This window comes from Ursus americanus, chromosome 9 (assembly GCF_024610735.1).
Source record: "Ursus americanus isolate L20-20 chromosome 9, mUrsAme1.1.p, whole genome shotgun sequence".
Lineage (NCBI taxonomy): Eukaryota > Metazoa > Chordata > Mammalia > Carnivora > Ursidae > Ursus > Ursus americanus.
In genome coordinates, this window is record NC_142135.1 from 19,439,007 (window position 1) to 19,458,828 (window position 19,822).

At 36.3% G+C, this 19,822-nt stretch overlaps 1 protein-coding gene across 4 annotated transcripts in view; it reads left to right on the forward strand.

The window, feature by feature from the left end:
• Positions 1-19,822, forward strand: part of TAF2 (TATA-box binding protein associated factor 2) — an 88,371-nt gene that overhangs the window by 64,947 nt on the left and 3,602 nt on the right. For 2 of the 4 annotated variants that reach the window (XM_045805737.2, XM_045805738.2), the window contains exons 23-26: positions 7,114-7,343; positions 8,618-8,773; positions 9,259-9,364; positions 11,955-12,077. In XM_045805737.2, coding sequence (XP_045661693.1) covers positions 7,114-7,343; positions 8,618-8,773; positions 9,259-9,364; positions 11,955-12,077 — 615 coding nt within the window. The remainder of the gene's footprint in view (positions 1-7,113; positions 7,344-8,617; positions 8,774-9,258; positions 9,365-11,954; positions 12,078-19,822) is intronic. The other 2 variants (XM_045805739.2, XM_045805740.2) reach the window with 1 other exon arrangement.

Here is a 19,822-nt window from a genome sequence, read left to right on the forward strand (position 1 = left end):
TGACTATATTCTTAACAAGAATGCATGATTCCATGACTGGGATGGATTATAACTTTGAATAAGCATAATGAAATACAAAAAATCTCATCACTTCTAGGGAAGATTTCTTGAACAGAATAAATATGTGTTTAAGTTTAATGGAACAATTTCTGTAAGACATTTGAAACCCATTGGAAAGTTGTGGTTGTATAAATTCAAGCTCTGATTGATGTTTTAGTATTTAATTTTGATAGTGTTCAGTATAAAGTACAGTTGTTGCTTTGATTTGGAATTCTCTATGGCAGTTCTCTAAACAAAACAGATCTGTAGTTGTAAACAATTTATTGCTCAGCTCTTCAGAGTTATAAATACATGGAAGCAGTATGAACAGTGGGAGTGGCATGAATAGTTGGGAATAGTGTCTTGTTTTGTTTTTTAACGTTATCAGAGGACATTGGACATTAGGGGAGATTGGTTGGAGGATTGCTCATTTCCCTTCCACTCCTGAACCTTTGGGATACATGAATGAATCAGATCTAAGAAATCCCTTTTTTGTTGTTGTTCAATTTTTTTTTTTATAGGTTTTATTTTTAAGTAATCTCTATACCCAATGCAAGGCTCAAACTCACATTCCCAAGATGAAGGATCCTGTGCTCCAACAACTGAGCCAGCCAGGCTCCCCATAATTTTTAAAGTTTCTTTTTTAAAAATGATGTTAATATAATCATGTTACAGAGTTTTATCTGAACCAAAACAGAAAATATATAATTTTATTATTTGTATTTGGCCTGTATTTGGCCTTTAGGGGGAAAAATTGTATGTACATAGTTGTAGTTGTAGTTGTAGTTGAAATGAAGGTATTAAAACAGCATTTATCATGATAATTTTTCACATTGCTATATATCTTCTTACTTGTGATTGTTTTGAAGAAATGGTAGTGAGAATTGGCTTATAACAAAAGGAGCTAGAACATCATCTAAGTCCCTAGATCCTACTGAACTCTGCCCTGCACTCCCCATTGGGACTCCTTGGTCATCTGGTCATTTGAGATAAACATTGTCTTGATTTACATATGCAGAACAAATAAACTGTAGACAGTAGGGATTTAATTATATTAATTTATTTCCATCCTATTCCAAAGTGGATTTGAGATGTGTTGACTTTGCCTAGTTATAAAATTTGTTGAACCCATTTGAAATAGTATAGAGAGACAGTATCATAGCAATTAAGAAAAGATCATCTTAGGTGGTCATCAGGTGCTTTTGAAGAATCAAAGTTTGCTTAGTTGGTTTCAGAAACTTCTCAATAAGAGAGTAATTGTGGTAGGATGCATAGCGTTAGGATTTCAAAAATTGAAATTAGTTTGAGAGTAAGAAATGAACTAATTATGAAATTATATTCATGTTCTTTTAAAATTAATATATCATTAATGAATATTAAGAATAGTCTTTTTAGAAAAATACTAAGTGTATTTAGAGCTGAGAGGTAAAGAAACTAGCAGCTCTTGGAAACTGAGTCATCCTAATGGCCATATACCAGAAGGAAAGTTCCCAGATTTCTACCGTTGAGATCCCAGGACTGCCTCGTCTCTTCTCTCTGCCTGGTGTGTTAGGTTAGCTCCACTCAACCTTAAGTTCTGGGTTGCTACTCATGCCAACAGTTTTTGTTTTGAAAACACACATATACACAGCTATCTATGTACATACCCATACAGACATTAGATATCTTACCCCGTACCTTAGTTTAATTTTCCCACATAACTTTTTCTTCCCAACATTTTGTTTTTAAAATTTTCAAAGCTTAGAAAAATTTTAAGAACAATGCAGTGAAAGACCATGTATTTTCATCTTGGTTCCCTAGTTGTTAACTTGTTACCATATTTCTTTCTTTTCCCTCTCTTTCTTTGTGTATACATACCTCTTTCTTTTTTCCTGAATTGTTTGAAAGTAAGTTACATCTTGATACTCTCCCAAAGTACTTTAGTATGTATTCGTAAGAATAAGGACATCCTCCTACATATCCTCAATATCACCATGCCGTACTCCAGTATATAGCTCATACCCACATTTCCTCGGTTGTCCGCCAGAATGTTGCTGTAGTTCCCATATAGCTTTTAAAGAATAATGCTCCTCAGAAGGAATAAACATCTTTAAAGAGAAACCTCTTTCACATTATATGGTCTTTGTCCCTAGTTGCTGAAGAATCTGAAATAAATGGGTTTATTTTTAATTAGAAGTATCACATTGTTTATGGGCAGTTCTTTTTAAAGCTTCAACTATTTATTTATTCACCATTTACTTCTTGAGCACCTCCAGTATGCCACTATACTCTGTTTTGTGTGTATAAGAATTTAATACAAATAGATAGTTGCTGAAACAAAGAGAAGAGCAAAGTACTTTAGCAACCTGAAGAATAGAACCACGAACCCTGCCTGGAATGGCAGAATGTTTGTGGGGTGGTGACATTTGAGCTAACTCTTAAGGAATGGAAGTGTTTGCCACAGGAGAAAGACATTTTAGGTAAGAGGATTATATAAGAAAGCCCTCAAGGGCTTTCTTATATAATCAAAACACCTCTGAAAGGGTGTTTGACAAATAGTGTTATCTGGAAAAATAGTTTAGGATGCAAAAGTGAAAGTCCCTCAGGAGTTTGCATTTTATCCTATATACAATGGGGAACCCGTGGAGTTATGACCTGGCTCTCTTCTGTTAGCTGTGTATGTATATTTTTTCCACAGTGAAAGAAATGATTTTCCTTTCCCAAAGAAAAATGTCTTAAAATTCAGAACAGACGAGAATCCTACCTTTTATGGCTTTATGTAAGATACTGGATTATAGACCAACGTGACAATAATTTTTAAAAATACATTTAAAAATTAAGAACTTTGGACTTGGAGCTTTTTATTGGTGCTTTGCATTTTATTTAAAATGTAAGTACTTTCTCAAGTCTTACCTGATTAACAGTGTTTTTTCATTTCTCGGGATAGAGGCCTACATTGACAAGATTGTATATCATTATGAAAGAAATCTTAGCATTACTCCCAAGTTGCTCTTCAGTGTTTGGCACATTACTGTAAGGATGACGTGCAAGCATTTATGAAATTGCTCAGGACATTGATGGCTGTTTGTGTCATACTTTATAGTGTTTAGCCTAACTCTAGGGGGTAGAATGAAAGACAACTTCTAATTCAGTTTGGTGGAATTTGCCACATTTCAGAGTAAGAAAATAGACAATTTTGATACTAACGTCAGAAAATTTCAAAGTTCTTGCCTTCTGGTTTTCTCCTCCCAAAAACTCTTTTTAGGAAGAAGAATGGTCAAGAAAATGAAAACATATTAATACAGTTTTTGTAGGAAATTACATATGTGTACACACACACGGATATGAGTGAAATGTTTGTACTTAGTGTAATATGCATAGAGAGATCAGGACAGAACTGCTCTGTGGCAGTTGTTATTTGCCTGACAAGACTCTGTTCAGATTTCCAAGCTTCTGTCATCAATAAGAAATGCTGGGTTTATTGAAAAATGTCCTGGAAACAGTGGCTTTCAAAATGAGCTCTATTCTTAGCAGTTTTTTGGCTTGATGAGCTTTACTAGCAATTACTTCAAAAAACAAAGAGATGATCTTTTTAGTATCAGATTTGCTATTTTGGGGGTTTGTCTTTAGATACTTTGTGACTTGAGTAGAGAACATCAATACTGGGTTTCCTGCTTTCTTCATGAGAGTTCTGTTTCAAGTAAGCAAGGTGGGAAACAAAGTATAACTGCTAGTGAGGACAGGATGGACAACATTGACCTGAGAGGAGAGAATAATGCCTGTTGTTTTCATATAAGCATTCCTTGCCTCTTAAGTGATTGGGGCCATTTAAGCTAGAAATGCTGTAACTGAGGGTAGAAATCAGAAGATGTTTCAGGGCCTCTCAGTGATGGATTGATTGATTTGAAATCATAGAATTTTTGACCTGAGGGGATCTGAAGCATCATCTCAGATCCGTGTTCTCATTTTAGGGCCCAGGCACCTGACTTGCCCAAGATCACAGAGCAGACTGGTAATTTAGCAGAAGTGTTTTCCCCACTATGCCATTCAACTTAATTGCACTGTAAATAATACGACCATTTAAAGACTTTGTTCCAGGATTTTGAAATGTAATTTGATTTTTTTTCTTTTGTAATTTTATAGGAAGTACTTCTCTTCATTTTTTAGCTCCTTCTTATCAGCCCTACATTTTAATACTTAAAAATCAGTTTTTTGAGGGAAGAAACACTATCAGTAGTTTCCCTCAGGAACAAAACAATATTCATTCCTCCATCCAAATTGAAGATCTACCAAAATCTTCAATAAACAAAACAAAACAAACCATGGGACACCTGGGTGGCTCAGTCAGCTAAGTGTCAGCCTTTGGCTCAGGTCATGATCTTAGGGTCCTGGGATCAAGCCCCACATCGGCTCCCTGCTCAGTGGGGGCTCTCCCTTTCCCTCTAGCCTCCCCCCCAGTCTTGTGCCCATGCACATGCTCTCCCTCCCTCTCTCTCTGTCTGAAATAGATAAAATCTTAAAACAAAAACAAAAACAAACCAAAAAGCCCACATAGAAATAAAAAGTATCGGAATTCTTTTTCTAGGTGTTCAGTGTATTTAGCAGCCTTCACTGTGCTGCCTAATTATCTTTAAGCTGACTTTTAAGAAAACAAAACACCCTAGTTCATCAAAATGTGCGTTTTCCATTTGCTAATAGTTTTTTTTAAAACCTTGAGGAATCCACAGTCAATTGCCTGACTGGTTTTGATGTCATCTGCAACATAGTTCAGGATGGTTATTTGCGGCAGACGTAATTAGGTGATATCGATCTTCAAGGCCAAGTTTTCTTCCAGTGTAAATGTACCCTAAACTGTTCCAGTTTTCTTTACTGATAAAATAAACGCCCGAGGTTCACTCCTTTTCTTGCAACGCCCCTGAGCAGATAGAGCTGGCTGCCCTGACAGGATTCCTTCCCTTCCCTCAGAGGTTTGAGCCCATCCAGCCTTTGTAATAAAAGGCGCAGGAATCTGTAACTTGTCCTTTGTGGAACCTACCTGTGTAAAATGCTTCGAGGAGGAGAATAAGGGATGCCTACAAAAAATTAAGCAATGTTGGGCCCTGGAAGTGTCCAGATCTGCATATTCCAGAGAAGGAAATGGATTTCCAGCATAAAATCCTTACTTTTCAGGCTGTATTGTTCTTTCCATGTCTAGTTTCTCTGTAGTTTTTATGACAAAAACCTCATCCTCCTTAGGAGCTTGCCTTTCTTTTGCTTTTAGCAGTGCTATGTATCTGTTACCGTATCACACAGTAGCAAAGTTGAAGATGTCTCAAATAGTATTGACAATAGCGGTTTCATGGCATAAAAGGTGCCTAGTACAGTGTAGTATATCGTCTGAACTCTGTGAAATTATAATTGTTCCCATATGAATTTCCTTTGCATGAAATTCATATCATATTTACTTACCTGTTGGGATAAGTCTCATCAGAATCACTACTTGATTGATGGCACTTTATTTACTCCTTCTAGTATTTGTTGAAAACCACAAAGCTTAATATTTATGCTGTCTAAAATTTGCTGTAGCAACTTCTTTCCCTTTTGTTTCTCCTTTTTCAACATTATGGTCCTCTTTTGAAATCACACTTCTTGAACAAAATTAAGTATTTGTAGGACTTTTCTTACCCAGAAGAATTTACATGTTACTTTTCATTTATTGTAAATTCTACCTAGAAACCATAGCAATTCTCTAACCCTAGATGACAGATTTCGTCCTGTCAGTCTATTCCATTTGATGTCAGTATCTACCTGGTGTGCACTGTTGGGGAAAAAGGGAAAGTAAGAAAGAACTCTGGTATTGATTTGCTCTCTGATCTGCTATTGATATGGGATAAGGTATAATCTAAGATCAAGACCCTTATTTTGGAGATAAAAAAAAGACTTGGGATTCATCAGAGAAACTGAAAGAACTTGCCTCTAGTCTCTCAACTACTTTAAACCAAATTTCTACACAGTCTTCTTCTGGTCAGTATGTGTTTTACCAGCTGTTGCTATCTTTGGGGTTTGCTTTTTCCTTTAATTTTTATTTTTTAAACAAATACCTAGTAGAGCAACACAAATATAAAGGCGTTTAGCAACACATTTTCCTCCTCCTCAGTAAAAGTTTTGAATCATGTTATTTTAGGTAGTTGTAGGGTTTCTTACCATATTTAAAACCTGAAAGTAATAAATTTGGCAGGAGAATTTGTTTCAAGTGGTAGAGTTCATAAGGGCTCATGGAGTGCTATTCAAGAAGAAAATCAGGGAAGATGAACAAAGAATGAATGACTGTGGAGTAGTTACCAAGAAGGAATTAAAAGGAAGATATAGGGCCAGAAAAAATACTGTTTTGGGAATAATAAATTTTTAGTAGATGTCTAATATTCGTTTGCCAAGAAGAACAGTGTAATGGGGGTACCTGGGTGGCTCAGTTGGTTAAGCATCTTACTCTTGCTTTCAGCTCAGGTCAGGACTCAGGGTCCAGAGATGGAGCCCCTGATCAGGTTCCACACTCAGTAGGGGGTCCGCTTCTCTCCCTCTGCCCCTCACGCACTCACTAGCACTCTCTCTTCCTCTCTAAAATAAATCTTAAAAAAAAAAAGAATGGTATAATGATAATATTTTTTCTAATTACAAAACTTGTTAGTTCATTCACTGACATTTACTGCTTCCAGGGGTGCCTTGGCCGTTCAGTTGGTTAAGCCTCCGACTCTTGATTTCAGCTCAGGTTGTGATCTTAGGGTCGTGAGATCAAACCCCACATGGGCTCTGCACTCAGCTGGAGGTGCTGTCTCTCCCTCTCCCCCCCCCCCACCCCCCTACATACATGTGCATGCTCTCTCTCTCATATAAATAAATAAATCATTTTTTTTAAAGAAAGCATTTACTGCTTCCATTACAATTTCTAAATATCTATATCAAGATACATCTTTAGAGTAGAGGGTTTGCCAGTGGAGCCTGGGTCATTAGATGGCCCCTTGACATCATAAACCTTTCCCTCTGCATAGGTTCTGGAGCAGTTAAAAATTTATGGATAAATGTACATACTGACTTATTTCTTTATTATTTACTTCTTAGGAACTTCACATGACTGGAGGTTACGGTGTGGTGCTGTGGACTTGTACTTCACACTTTTTGGCCTCAGTAGACCTTCCTGCTTGCCCTTACCAGAGCTTGGGTTGGTTCTTAATCTAAAAGAGAAAAAAGCTGTCTTGAATCCGACCATAATTCCAGAGGCCATAGCAGGCAACCAAGAAGCTGCGATTAATCCAAGTAGTCACGCACAGCTAGTTGGATTTCAGAACCCTGTAAGAATCATATGCATTACAGAAGATGTAGTTTTATTATATAGAGCTATCTAGAGAAGAGAATTGCTTTTTTTGACTGGTGAATTTTAAGGCCACTAAGAGTTTCATGTGCCACTTAAAAAACCCGGCTAGCTGACGGTAGTTTCGCACTGTACAGTTTAGAAAGTGCTCCTGACAAACTGTATAGCTGCACGTGACAGATGATGTGCTGCCAGTCCATTTACCCCTTGTGTCCTGACATGGTGTTTTTGTGCTTGAGTGTTGAATTTCTTCCTTGAGTAGTCGAAAATTAAAATGAAGAATTTAATCTTGTCTGTATATGCTGTTGGCAAACTGTTTGAACACAGGGGCCCTGACTTTTTTTTCCCCCCTACTGTGTCATACCTAGCACAATTCTAAGCATATGATAAGTGCCTGGCAAATGCTTGTCGAATTAAATAAATAACAGTGAATGGTCAGGTAAATGAGTAAGCTGCTGATGTGGGAGGAGATGATGCATTATAGTTTTATTTATGTATGTTTGTCTGTGTTTGCCTTTTAAAAGCTTTTATTTCTAGCTATGCATTAGAAAATTACCAGACTTTTTGTAGAAAGACCTTTAGGATACATAACAATCATTTTACTGTAATTCAAAGAAAGTTTTCCAGAATTGATTTTCATATCAATAACAAAATGTCCCCAATAATTCATGCTTCATTTTTCGCCAATATTTAGACCAGATTACTTGCCTGGCAATTCCCTACTGGTGTTTTGACACTTGAAAACTGAGATTCTCTTTATGCTAGTTAGTGATAATTATTTTAAATTTGTTTATTCACCTAGATTTTCTGGAATATAGCTGTACTTATTTGTGGTAAATTTGAAATGTATCCTAGAGTTTGGATTATGAAGAAGTAAGATGATCTTTCCATAGGAAGAGTAGAGTCTCATTAATGTGCTCTTTCAAATCTGAATATTTACAAACTTGTAGAAATAAATATGTTTCTAATTCTTGCCCATATATGTTAACTTACATTCATTCTTGGAGTCTTCAGGAGAAGAAAAAATGATACCAAAAGATACATTCTTTTGGGAAAGCTCTAAAAGTTCCTCCAACCTCCCCCAAAAAAGACCAGCAGACAGGAAAAGGTGAAGTTTATTTTAAGCCCATTGCTGATAATTTTTAGGCACTGGGCATGTTCTAATCTGCATGGTTGCTGTAGCTAGTAGTGTTCAGCTATAATATGAGCTACTTGTCTTCAGAAATCTAATTTTGATCTTGAATATTGCCGCAGGAAGATGATCACCTTGCCAAGGAAGCCTCATGTAATATGTCAGCTCATCAGCAGGGAGTGAAGAGGAAGGCTGATACACCACTGGGGTCCCCACTAGAACCTGGTCAAATACTGGAGAAGAATGAGGATAGCAGTAAAGTCAAACTCAAAATCAGAGTAAGAAATACAGGTTAAACCTGTATTAATAGTGTAGGATATTCACCTTCTTGTAAATCTTTTTGATACTTCCAATGGTTTTTCCTTAGCAGGAACAGATGGGGCAGACTGAATCATAAAAGAACCCAAATGTCCATTTAAGATCTTCCATCTGATTATTTAACTTCTATTATCACATACTTCTTCTCTGTTTGGGGGAGGAACTATGTGTGTGTAGTCTACTACGGCTCACTCCCTCTCCCCACAACACAGGAGTAGATTTTAGTTGCTATTTCATTTCCAGTAATATCCATTCAGCTTCTTTTGGAGGCTGAACCATTTAATCTTTTCTTACTCTTAGTACTTTTTGAGAAAAAGACTACTTTTCTTTTTAAAATGTGGGGGTATGTTCTGTGGCCTCTCTGCTACCTTTCCTAAGAGCTAAGATCCAAACGTAAAGCGATGTAATTGCTCTTTTTCTCCTTTGTTTTGTGTATGTGTTTTAGTTTTCAAATTCTCAAGATGAGGAGGAAATTGACATGGACACTGTTCATGATAGCCAGGCGTTTATTTCCCATCATTTGAACATGCTTGAAAGGCCATCGACTCCAGGTAGGATTAGTATACAGCAGTCAGGAGGTGATGAAGAGAGTTCTCTCATGGTACTGCTGTTCTGTTGCTTTATTTCCAAGTGAACAACTATAAAGTTTATAAGTAGCTAGTATAAAATACTAGATTGTATCAGATTATAATGCATATTAGCAAAGGAATAAAATGTTTTAAAGGATTTTTTAAAATTGTGTTTTATTTTGGTCCTTTTTAAGTATTTGGCATACTTCTGGGTTTGTTTGTTTTTTTAATTCATTCAACAGATTCCTACCAGTAGCTTTAAGGGTTTTTGTTTGTTTGTTTGTTTGTTTTCCTTTTTTTTTTTTGTGGTGGACTTAACCTCAAAATAAAATACTAGATCTGTTTTCATGGGACTCGATCCCAGGACCCCGGGATCATGACCCAAGCTGAAGGCAGACGCTCAATCGATTGAGCCACCCAGGTGCCCCCTGGGTCTGTTTTCTATTTAATAATGTAACCATAATTTTAAACTTTGACTGAAGTTAATGCCTCCCACAACACCACTTTCTCTTTTTGCCTGCCTGTTTCACATAGTATTATATCATAGATTTTTGCATGCATCTGTCAAACATATCATAATCTTTCCTTTTGCAAATAGTACCTGAGACAGTATTGAGTTGATATGCTGTAATATACCTTATTTTTTCTTGTTGGTAGGTATTTAGGTTGTTTCAAGTATTTTTTTTTTTTAATTACAGGTAATTCAGCACTGAATATCTTCATACAAAAGCTTTTGTTTCTTTTTTGTCAAATTATATTCTTAGGCTAAATTTCCCAAAATATATTATTGGTGAAAAGATTAATTTTAACTGTATTATGAGATACTTACCTTCAGAAGATTTTCACAGTTCTTGATATAGTGTGCCATAATATGCTTTTAAAGAGTTAATATCTAGTTTATGTCACCACCATTTTATAATTTTCAGGAATAAAGCATTGATGTAACTTGCATGTAAGGTGTGAAATATAATAATAAAATAAATATCAGTGAACCTGCTCTCCACTCTAACTTGTGTCTTAGGCTCCATGCCAGGGCCATTCCCTCTGTGCCTCTTCCTGGTTCTATTCACCTGCTTTTGCACTACAAGTAAATACTATCTGCAGTTTCCTTTTTTACTTTTTCTTAATCATTCTGTTGCTTTTCTTCATAGTGTACCACATAAATACAGGATTTCCTTGCACTTTTTTTTAAATTTTATGAAAATGGTATGATACCAATATGACTTTTTTCAGTCAGTGTTATGCTTCTAAAGTTCATTCCTGTTGATATGTAAGGTGTAATTTATTAATTTTCATTTATCCTTTATCATTTTTATTGCATAGTACTGTTTTGTAACCAGTGTGATAACTTAGAAGATACTTATTATTTATAAATGATAAATCAAGTTTAGTTTTTTTAAAGTTATCTCTATGCCCAGCGTGGGCTTGAACTCATGATACCAAGATCAAGAGTCACATGCTTTACTGACTGAGCCAGCCAGGCACCCTCAAGTTCACCTTATAATGCATTTTTTATTGGGAATATGACTGTTTTTCTTTTCTTCTCTTTTTTTTCCCCCTGGGTATTGTTCTTGTTTTCTTTTTATTAGAAAAAAAGAGAGTATTTATTTATACCCCATACTGGTTGTGTTTTTGAATATTTTTTTTTCTTTTTTCCTTTCTTTTAAACTTGTTATATCTGTGCAAAGTCCCCCTTACCCACCTTGGTCTGCTTTTTATTAAATTCTGGTTTTGAGACCTAAATTATTTGTCACTATTTAGTAATCTAGGATAAGCTAGTAGAATTTGAGAACTGGCTTCAGGTAGACTATGAGCCTAAAATACATTTGAAAACTGAAAGGTCATGAATTCTTTGGCTTTTCTAATCGTAAGAGATCTTAACAATTATTTATCTGTTCAGTCCATTTTACAGATAAATAAACTTAAGAGAGAGAGATTAGATCCCTTGCCCTAAATGACGCACTCAAGTAATAGCTAACTCAGGGCTAGACTGACCTTAGAACTTTTCCATGTGACAAATGAAGGAATTGAGACACAATGAGTTAAATGTCTCACCTGAATTATCTAATTTGTTGATGATTTGGAATCAGAACCTAGGTCTCCTGATAGCTCCTATAATGCTGTTCACTTTATGCCATTAAATTCCTGTTTGAAATATCTTCTGTAACCCCTACGTTGTTTTGACCTATTTGTTGAGTAAGTATTATAATGGAATTTATTAACAAATTTTCAGGGGAGCAGGGGAACTTACTATATGCAAAATTCCACATACATAATATAAAATATGGTTTCTACCTCAAATGTAGAATCCAGTTTATATATTTAGCAGGCCAGTCACACGTCACTGTCTTTCTTGAAGGTGTGTTGTTCTTAGACTTAAGCATATAGGAACCATGACAAAGGATTAAAATCAAATGGGCTCTTTAGTAGTTAGTAGTATTCTTTTTATTATTAGAATTCTATTGAACTGCTTCTGGTTTTAAGGTTAACTTATAAAAACATGCCAGGCTTTTTTCTTCTTTTGGTAAACCAAGGAATAAAAACCTCTTTTCCCTCTTCTTTGGCATTTTAGGGCTCTCTAAATATCGGCCAGCTAGCTCCCGATCTGCTTTAATACCCCAGCACTCATCGGTCTGCGATGGCACACCGACCACAAAACCCCAGTGGAGTATGGAACTCGCACGGAAAGGAACAGGTGAAATTATTATTAATATTATTATATTTTGCTCAAGAACAAATCTGCAAACTTTGTAAAGTTTATTGACTTAAAAAAATACATGAAAAATATAGATATAGGGACTTGCTTTTCTTGCAACACATTGACTTTGTATTATCTAACATAAAGAATATTTTATTTATTTAGTTTTAAGTAGGCTGTGCACCCAGCATGGAGCCCAAGGTGGGGCTTGAACTCACGACCTTGAGATCAAGATCTAAGCTGAGTTGGTCATTTAACCGACTGAGCCACCCAGGCGCCCCTAAGAATATTTTAAACTAGACTTTTTACTATTTGAAAATAGTGCATTCCTATTTTATGAAACTTGGAAATGAGAAAAGAGTAGAAAGGGGGAGAAAACCATCCCTCAATATGCCATTTAAAAATACCCATTGTTCTTTTCTTGCAGTGATTTTTCTTAGAATATTATAACATTAAAAATGCCAACTTCAGTAGACACCGTCAAATCTGTACCTTTCGTACTTTTACAAAATGCAAAAGTCAACCACTTCTCCTTCCCCTCTCCCCCTGAAAGTTTTACGATTGGTCATCCACGGTCAATCCTGAAGACTAGATACCATACTAGAAAACTAAGATGTTCTGTCTTTTCAGTTATTAAATACTAATTGGGCTTAAGTTTTTGAAGAATAGTTCAGATGTATTTGTTACCTATTCCATTTTACATTGTCTTCTGCTTACTCCGTTCTTAGGTGCTTACAAAAAAAAAGATTGTAATCTAATTAACGAGTAAGCATTCAGTGCTGTTGAGCAAAGATTCAGTCCTCAAGTTTTGGAGGAACAGGGAGTGAAAAACAAGATACATAAGCAAAATCATTTTTAAGGAATAGTTTTTCCAGAAATCATTAGTCAGATTTTAAGATTCCAACAGATCGATTTTGCTTATATAAACCATGTTTTTATAATACAAACAAAAGTGTTTGTTTATAGATTTGAAGAGCTTAAGGATCAACTGTGATTAATTCAAACCAAAGCAGCATCTCAGAATATTTTGGTATTGTGGGGTGCCTGGGTGGCACAGTGGTTAGGCGTCTGCCTTCAGCTCAGGGCGTGATCCCGGCGCTGTGGGATCGAGCCCCACATCAGGCTCTTCTGCTATGAGCCTGCTTCTTCCTCTCCCACTCCCCCTGCTTGTGTTCCCTCTCTCGCTGGCTGTCTCTATCTCTGTCAAATAAATAAAAAAAATCTTAAAAAAAAAAAAATATTTTGGTATTGAGACCCCAGACTGTTGCTTTCTTATATCTCTCTGTGCGCTGCTCTATGCATTTACTCTGATAGATTCGTAGAGAATTTATTTCAGAAAGAAATCAGCTGGAGACCTTATCACTTACTTTGAAAAATGAATTTTCACATTTCTTGGCCTTGCCAGTTTTGTATTCTCTTGGTTTCATTTTTTATTTTGGTGTAATTTTGTTTTATTACCATTAAACTTATTAAAATTTTACTAGACATGAAAAATTTCCCACATTTTTAAAAACGATGAAGCTCAGAGTATTTCAGACCTCTTGATATAGTTTGAGAGTGGTGTTTCTGCCTATTGAATGAATTCCTATGCCGGAAAAGAATCTGAATTTTTTTTTTTTTTTTTTTTTTTTTTGGTATTGTGGCACACTAACCTACAGAGTTAACACCTATTTGTGCCCACTAATATGCCTGTGTCATAGTACGATATTGCTTTAAAAAACCCATCTACTTTTTTGTGGAATCTCTCTTTACAGTCTTGTAGTTCTCACGACATCATGTGGGGAGACTGGGGAGGAGATACAGGGCTAATGGTGGGGAATAGGAAAGTATTAAAATTTTAGCTTTGGTTGCTAGGATCTTTTTATGTCATGAGGCAAATGTATACCAGTATATTATTTGGACTGATCTGTAAAACTTAATTGTGAATATATTTTTAATGTGCCTTCGTAATTTTCTTTAAATGTGTTTATGCTATTCGGTACCCTGTGTCCAGTGAGCAAGTCTTCAAATTCAATAGTGATATTATTAGAATTTAGAAAACCTTCATTTTACAAATGATAGTGTTCCAGAAGATGATTTGTATATGTATTTATTTTGGAATTCTAAACATGGTTTTCCCATAAACACATCATTACATTTGATAGGTAACTCAAACTAGCCAACAAAGTTAAAATCCCTTTTAATTTATACCATACATGAAGAATAAAAGTATCAAATCTAGCCGTTGTGTGTAACAATGTTTTTGAGAGAAGGGGCACTCAGAGCTCCATCTTTTGGAATGTCAGAAGCACAACTTCAGCTTAACTCAAAGTTCACAGTAAAACAGGCACTTCCTCTCTTCCTGCCTCCCAGAAGGAGCCAGGGTCTCTTGCGGTGGTGGCTAGCCTGGCCTGAGGTTGTGAGTGGAGGGCTGAGGAGAGGAGGCATAGAACCAGTGTGAGGTTAATTCTCTAGGGGATTCTAGATTAGAGTTCACAAATGAGCCTTGTTTGGAGCCTTATTCAGCACATCCAACTGAGGCATCTTTTACTTGGTCTATAGAAGTCTTGCAAAAATTTTTGAAGTAGTTTACTAAAAAGAAATTACACATAAAAATCTGGATTTCCAGCTTCTCTTGAAAAAGAGTTAACTGAGAGGTCCTCTTAGGCAGGGATATGCCTTCCATTTTGTGGTATGCTTGGAATTGTGCTTATTCATTTATGCTATCTCGTTCGGTCCAAGGCTTTTGAGATTGGAAGCCCTGCTTCCTTTCTTTGAGGCGAGGTGAATTCTGAGATGGCTCCCTTAGAACCAACAAACCAGATGATAATTGAGAACTGTAGTGTGTTGCAGATATCATCTGTTTGGGGGGGAGTGGATAGAAAACGAATGGGTGTATAGGTAAAATAAGAAGTGGAAACTGTTAAGTAGTGGACAGGTCATAGTTTCCTTTTTGTTCTTTTTTCCCTCCAGTTTTCTCTTTCCTTGCGTATGATAGAAGAATATTTTAGGGATGATATGTGCGGTAGGTTAAGCCATTTGGGGGAAGGCCCTACAGCCTCCCATGTCCTGTCCACCACTGCAGCTGCCCAGCTGCCTGATGCGGCCTGTCTATCTCCCAAGTTGCTACAAGGCTTGTGGTGATGAAGCACAGAGGAGGAGTGACAGGCACAGGGGCAGAGGGAAATCCCTAGTGGTTTCTGTGGGGAAGAAAAGAAGGAGAGTTCCTGCAGTTTTGCTTAGCTAGGGCTGCTGTGTTATGTAACACCTTCTTGCATAAGTCAGAAAAGCACTGTTCTAGTGCATGAAGTCTTTCCCACTATATATATAATCTTGAGAGTACTAGTTCTTTCTTTTGAAACTCTAATATGAAAAACAGACTTTGATTTTTTTTACTTAAATTTTAATGATATAATTTTACCCTTTATTTTTTATAGTGATCTAAAGAATCCAAAGACCAGACTTCACACTTTTCCTAATAAAAACTGCAGGTTTTGTGTTAAGTTTAAACATTTACCTAATGTGAATGAATTTAAGAGAATTAGCGGGTTATTGACTGTTACTAACACTTTAATCAGATGGGCTGAGAAGCTTCCACATTAGCCTTATATTAAGTACCTCTTTGGTTTATTTTGCATTTGTTAAATTGACTGCAGCTAAAATCCTTATCCGTAGTGTATTTTACTAGACCTCTAGGAAAGCTTTTATGTTGGATAGAACAACAAAACGGAGCATTTGTTTTGTTCTTCTCATGTAACATGAAATAGGAAAATATAGTATTCTGAATTATATATATATCTTTTTTTGATATTATGTGCTATCTATCCTAGAGACCTATATTTCAGGTCACTAAAAGGGCTTTCTTTAGCTTTAAAATGAGTGGTGCCTTACCTTGGGTGGGCCTCAAGTTCCCAGGAATCTGTAGACCCCTGAAATGATATGTGAAATTATATGTGTAAATGTGCCATGGGGATGGTAATACATGCATTTTTCTCAGTAGAGATTCTAAACCTGACCTCATGCTAGTGTGAAAGTTAACTCCTGTGTGTCCCAAATCTGACTGTTAATACAATTCCACATGGGAAGGAAAGTGTACTTTCTTATCACCTTGGCTTAGACCTGGTAAAAGTATCCAGGAAGGAGAGAGATTAGGCAAACAAAAAAATGTATTTTGTCTGGGGCCTGGGTGGCTCAGTGGGTTAAGCGTCTGACTCTTGATTTTGCTTCAGGTCATGATCTCAGAGTTGCGAGGTTGAGCCCTGCGTTGTCTGGCTCAGCGGGGAATCTGCTTGAGATTCTCTCTCCCATTCCCTCTGCCCCCCCAACGTGCACATGTTCTTTCTTAAATAATCTCAGAAATATATATTGTCTATAGTAAGTGAAAACTTAAGAGCTAAAGGGTGCTGCTGGTGGTGATAGAGTAACATTTTATCAGATGTTCTGTTACAAACACTATTCTGGTGAATATTTTTGTATATGCGTCTTTGCACATATGCATGAACACATTTGTGGGATAGATTTCTAGAAACGAATGTTCTAAATCACAGAATATGGGCATTTAATATTTTCATGGATAGTGTCAAACTGCCTTAACTTCTCCTTTTTGAAAAACACTTTATTATGGAAAACTGTGAAGGAGTCAGACCTTATACTATAAGGAACTGCCGTGTATCCATTACTCAGCTTCTGCAGTGATCAGCTCATGGTCAGTCTTGTGTAATCTATATCCTTAACCATTTCCACCCTTAGGAACTATTTTGAAACAAATCCCACGTATCATCACTTTATTCATGAACTACTCAGTATATATCTCTAAAAGATGAGGACTTTAAAAAGTCATAACCACAGTAACATTCTTATACTTTAAAAAATTAATTTTTTTCATATTTTTAAATTTCCAGTCACTGTTTAAGTTTCATTTGACTTATGCCATTATTCTAATATGTATTTTTAGCACTTTATTTTTTGAATCATTATCCACATAAGGTCTACACATTGCAGTTGGCTGATATGTCCTTTACATCTTTTTAAGTTTAAGTTTCAAGTTTACCTTTTTCTCTCCTTCCTTTTATAATGTATTTGTTAAAGAAACCAGGGTTTTGATCTGTAGTTTTCAAGTCTGTGTTTTGCTGATTCTACACCATGGTATAATTAACGTGTTAGAGTCCTCTTTATTTCTTGTAAACTTGTAGTTGGATATAGAAGCTTAATTGTATTCAGGTTTATAGCTGGTGTTGTGTTTTTCCATCTGGAAACATACAATGTCTGGTTGACTCTTTTTTTTTTTTTTTTTTTTTTTTTTTTAGTTTTTAGTTTTGTTAAATAGTGGAAGTTAGATTTGATTTATTTTTAATTATTTTCAATTTTTTGATTTAAATTCAATTAATTAACATATATTATTAGTTCAGATGTAGAGTTCAGTGATTCATGAGTCTTATATAATATCCAGGGCCCATTATATCACGTGCCATCCTTAATGCCTATCACCCAGTTACCCCGTCCCTCCACCCACCTTCCCTCCAGCACCCCTCAGTTTGTTTCCTATGATTAAGAGTTGACTCTTTTATGAGATTAGCCACTAAGAAGTTTCAGGCCTAGATCCATTATTTCACTGAGGGTTGCAAGATGGTGATATTCTTTTTTTTTTTTTTTTAAGATTTTATTTATTTATTTATTTATTTATTTATTTATTTATTTATTTAGTGAGGGTGTGTGCACCTGTGAGCAGGCGGAGGGAGGGACAGAAGGAGAGATAGAAAATCTCAAACAGACTCCCTGCTGATCGTGGAACCTGATGTGGGGCTCGATCTCACAACCCTGAGATCATGATCTGAGCCAAAATCAAGAGTCAGACATTCAATGAACTGAGCCACCCAGGTGTCCTGCAAGATGGTGATATTCTAATTCATCTTTCCATTTTTATAAACTGGCTTATTTCTATAAAGAAAGTCCCTCTCATCTATTATAACCCAGTGGTATAAATTATACAGGAGGAGAAAGATAATGGCTCCTCTTTTTATTTAGTAATTTCCCAAATAATGAGTTGGCTAACTAGCATCCTCCAATGGTGACTAATTAGTTCCAGTCCATTAGTTATTGTTCTTGTCATTATTCAAATTGTCCCATCTTTGGACCATGAGAACCTCTTAGAAGTTGACTCTTGGGTCTGTTGAGAAGAATTTAACTTCCTTGCAATTATACCAGATATTTCAGGTTCATCTTGTAAATATTCTGCCCAGCTCAAAATCAGTCATTTGTCCTAGGAGCCCTGTTCCTAGAACCTTTATCTTTGGATCTAGCTAATCCATCTTATTAATAGACTGAATACAAATCAAGAGACATGCAAGATTTATAATCAGTGTATCTTTAATGCTAAGTATAAGGCCACTAGACAAGAGATTGGATTTTGAAGTGGTTATAAGTATTCTTTGGAAAAGAGTGTACCCAAGTACACTTGGTTGTCCATTTGGCAGTTGCCTCTGGTAGGAAGTACAGTTTCCAATGTAATTATTGGTTTTTCTGCAATCCAAGTAGCTTGGCAGGTGTTTAGGATGATGAAACTTCTCTCAGTGCAGAAGAGCACCTCAGACTCTTAATAGTGCAGACAGCCAGTTGGAAAGCTCACAGTCTGTTGTTGTACACTGACTAAATCATGAGGTAGGATCTGAAGGGATTTGTTCATGAGACTTTAAAGTTTCTTATCACTTCTCCTTATCACCTGGCTCTGTATCCTTTTAGGTGTATGGACCTATTTTCTCATATTTGTAGAATTGGGAACATACTCACGTAATTTATTTAAAATCTAAATTAAAATCTTAACAGTGGCGTATTTGGCCGATACTCTAATTCAGATACCTCTCAAAATTTTTCCAAATACTGTCTTGGTACCAATTATTGCAAAAGATACAGAGCCCTAAACTTGCTCTGTATGTAAATAATCTCTGTAATTAGCTAATGCATCATCATTAGTGTTATCTTTACCAAAATATCATGAATATAAAACTATAATTCTGTAGTGAATAATGAATAATCTGTGAGGACAAGAATTTAGATTTATTCATTTGTCCTGAAATATTGGAACAGTGCCTGACACAAAAGAAGTACAGTAGCCAGTCAGTACTAGTTGAATGAATGGTCTATAATAGTTTCTGTGCTTATCCCACTCCCTTCAAAATTTGTGACCTTCAGATTGCATTTAGTTGGACTAAATTCACTGGACATCCTCTCCAAAAGAAACAGAACGAGATACTTCTGTTGTATGAATTCATTCATTCGTTTAGCAAGCTTCGGCAGGGGTAGGGAGGTGAGATGGACAGGGTGCTAGATACCGGGTGACACACTGGGACACAAAGATGAAAGAGACGAGCTCCCTGTTGTCAAGATGCTCCAAGTGGAATGAAAGAGACTCACAGACAAAAAGCTGTGCTGCAGGGTGCGCTGGGCTGCGTGCGGCTGGGCGGAGTGGTTAGGAGCACAGACGCTGGACGCAGGCTTCTTGGGTTTGTAGCTCAGACCTGCCGGTGCCACCTTGGGCAAGTCACTTAAGTTCTCTGTGCTGTAATTTTCTTTCTGTATTATGTTGTGGGAACATGAAAGAATGAATTCTTCTTGGGCAGTTTGGGGAACACTTCTTAAAGAAATGACATTTGAGCTGAGTTTTAAATTATTAAAGAGTCTAAAATGTGTTTTCCTTCCCTTTTGTGTGCTCTAGGTTACCGTTTAAACATTACTTCCTTGCAGAAGTTTGCCTCTCATCCCTCCAC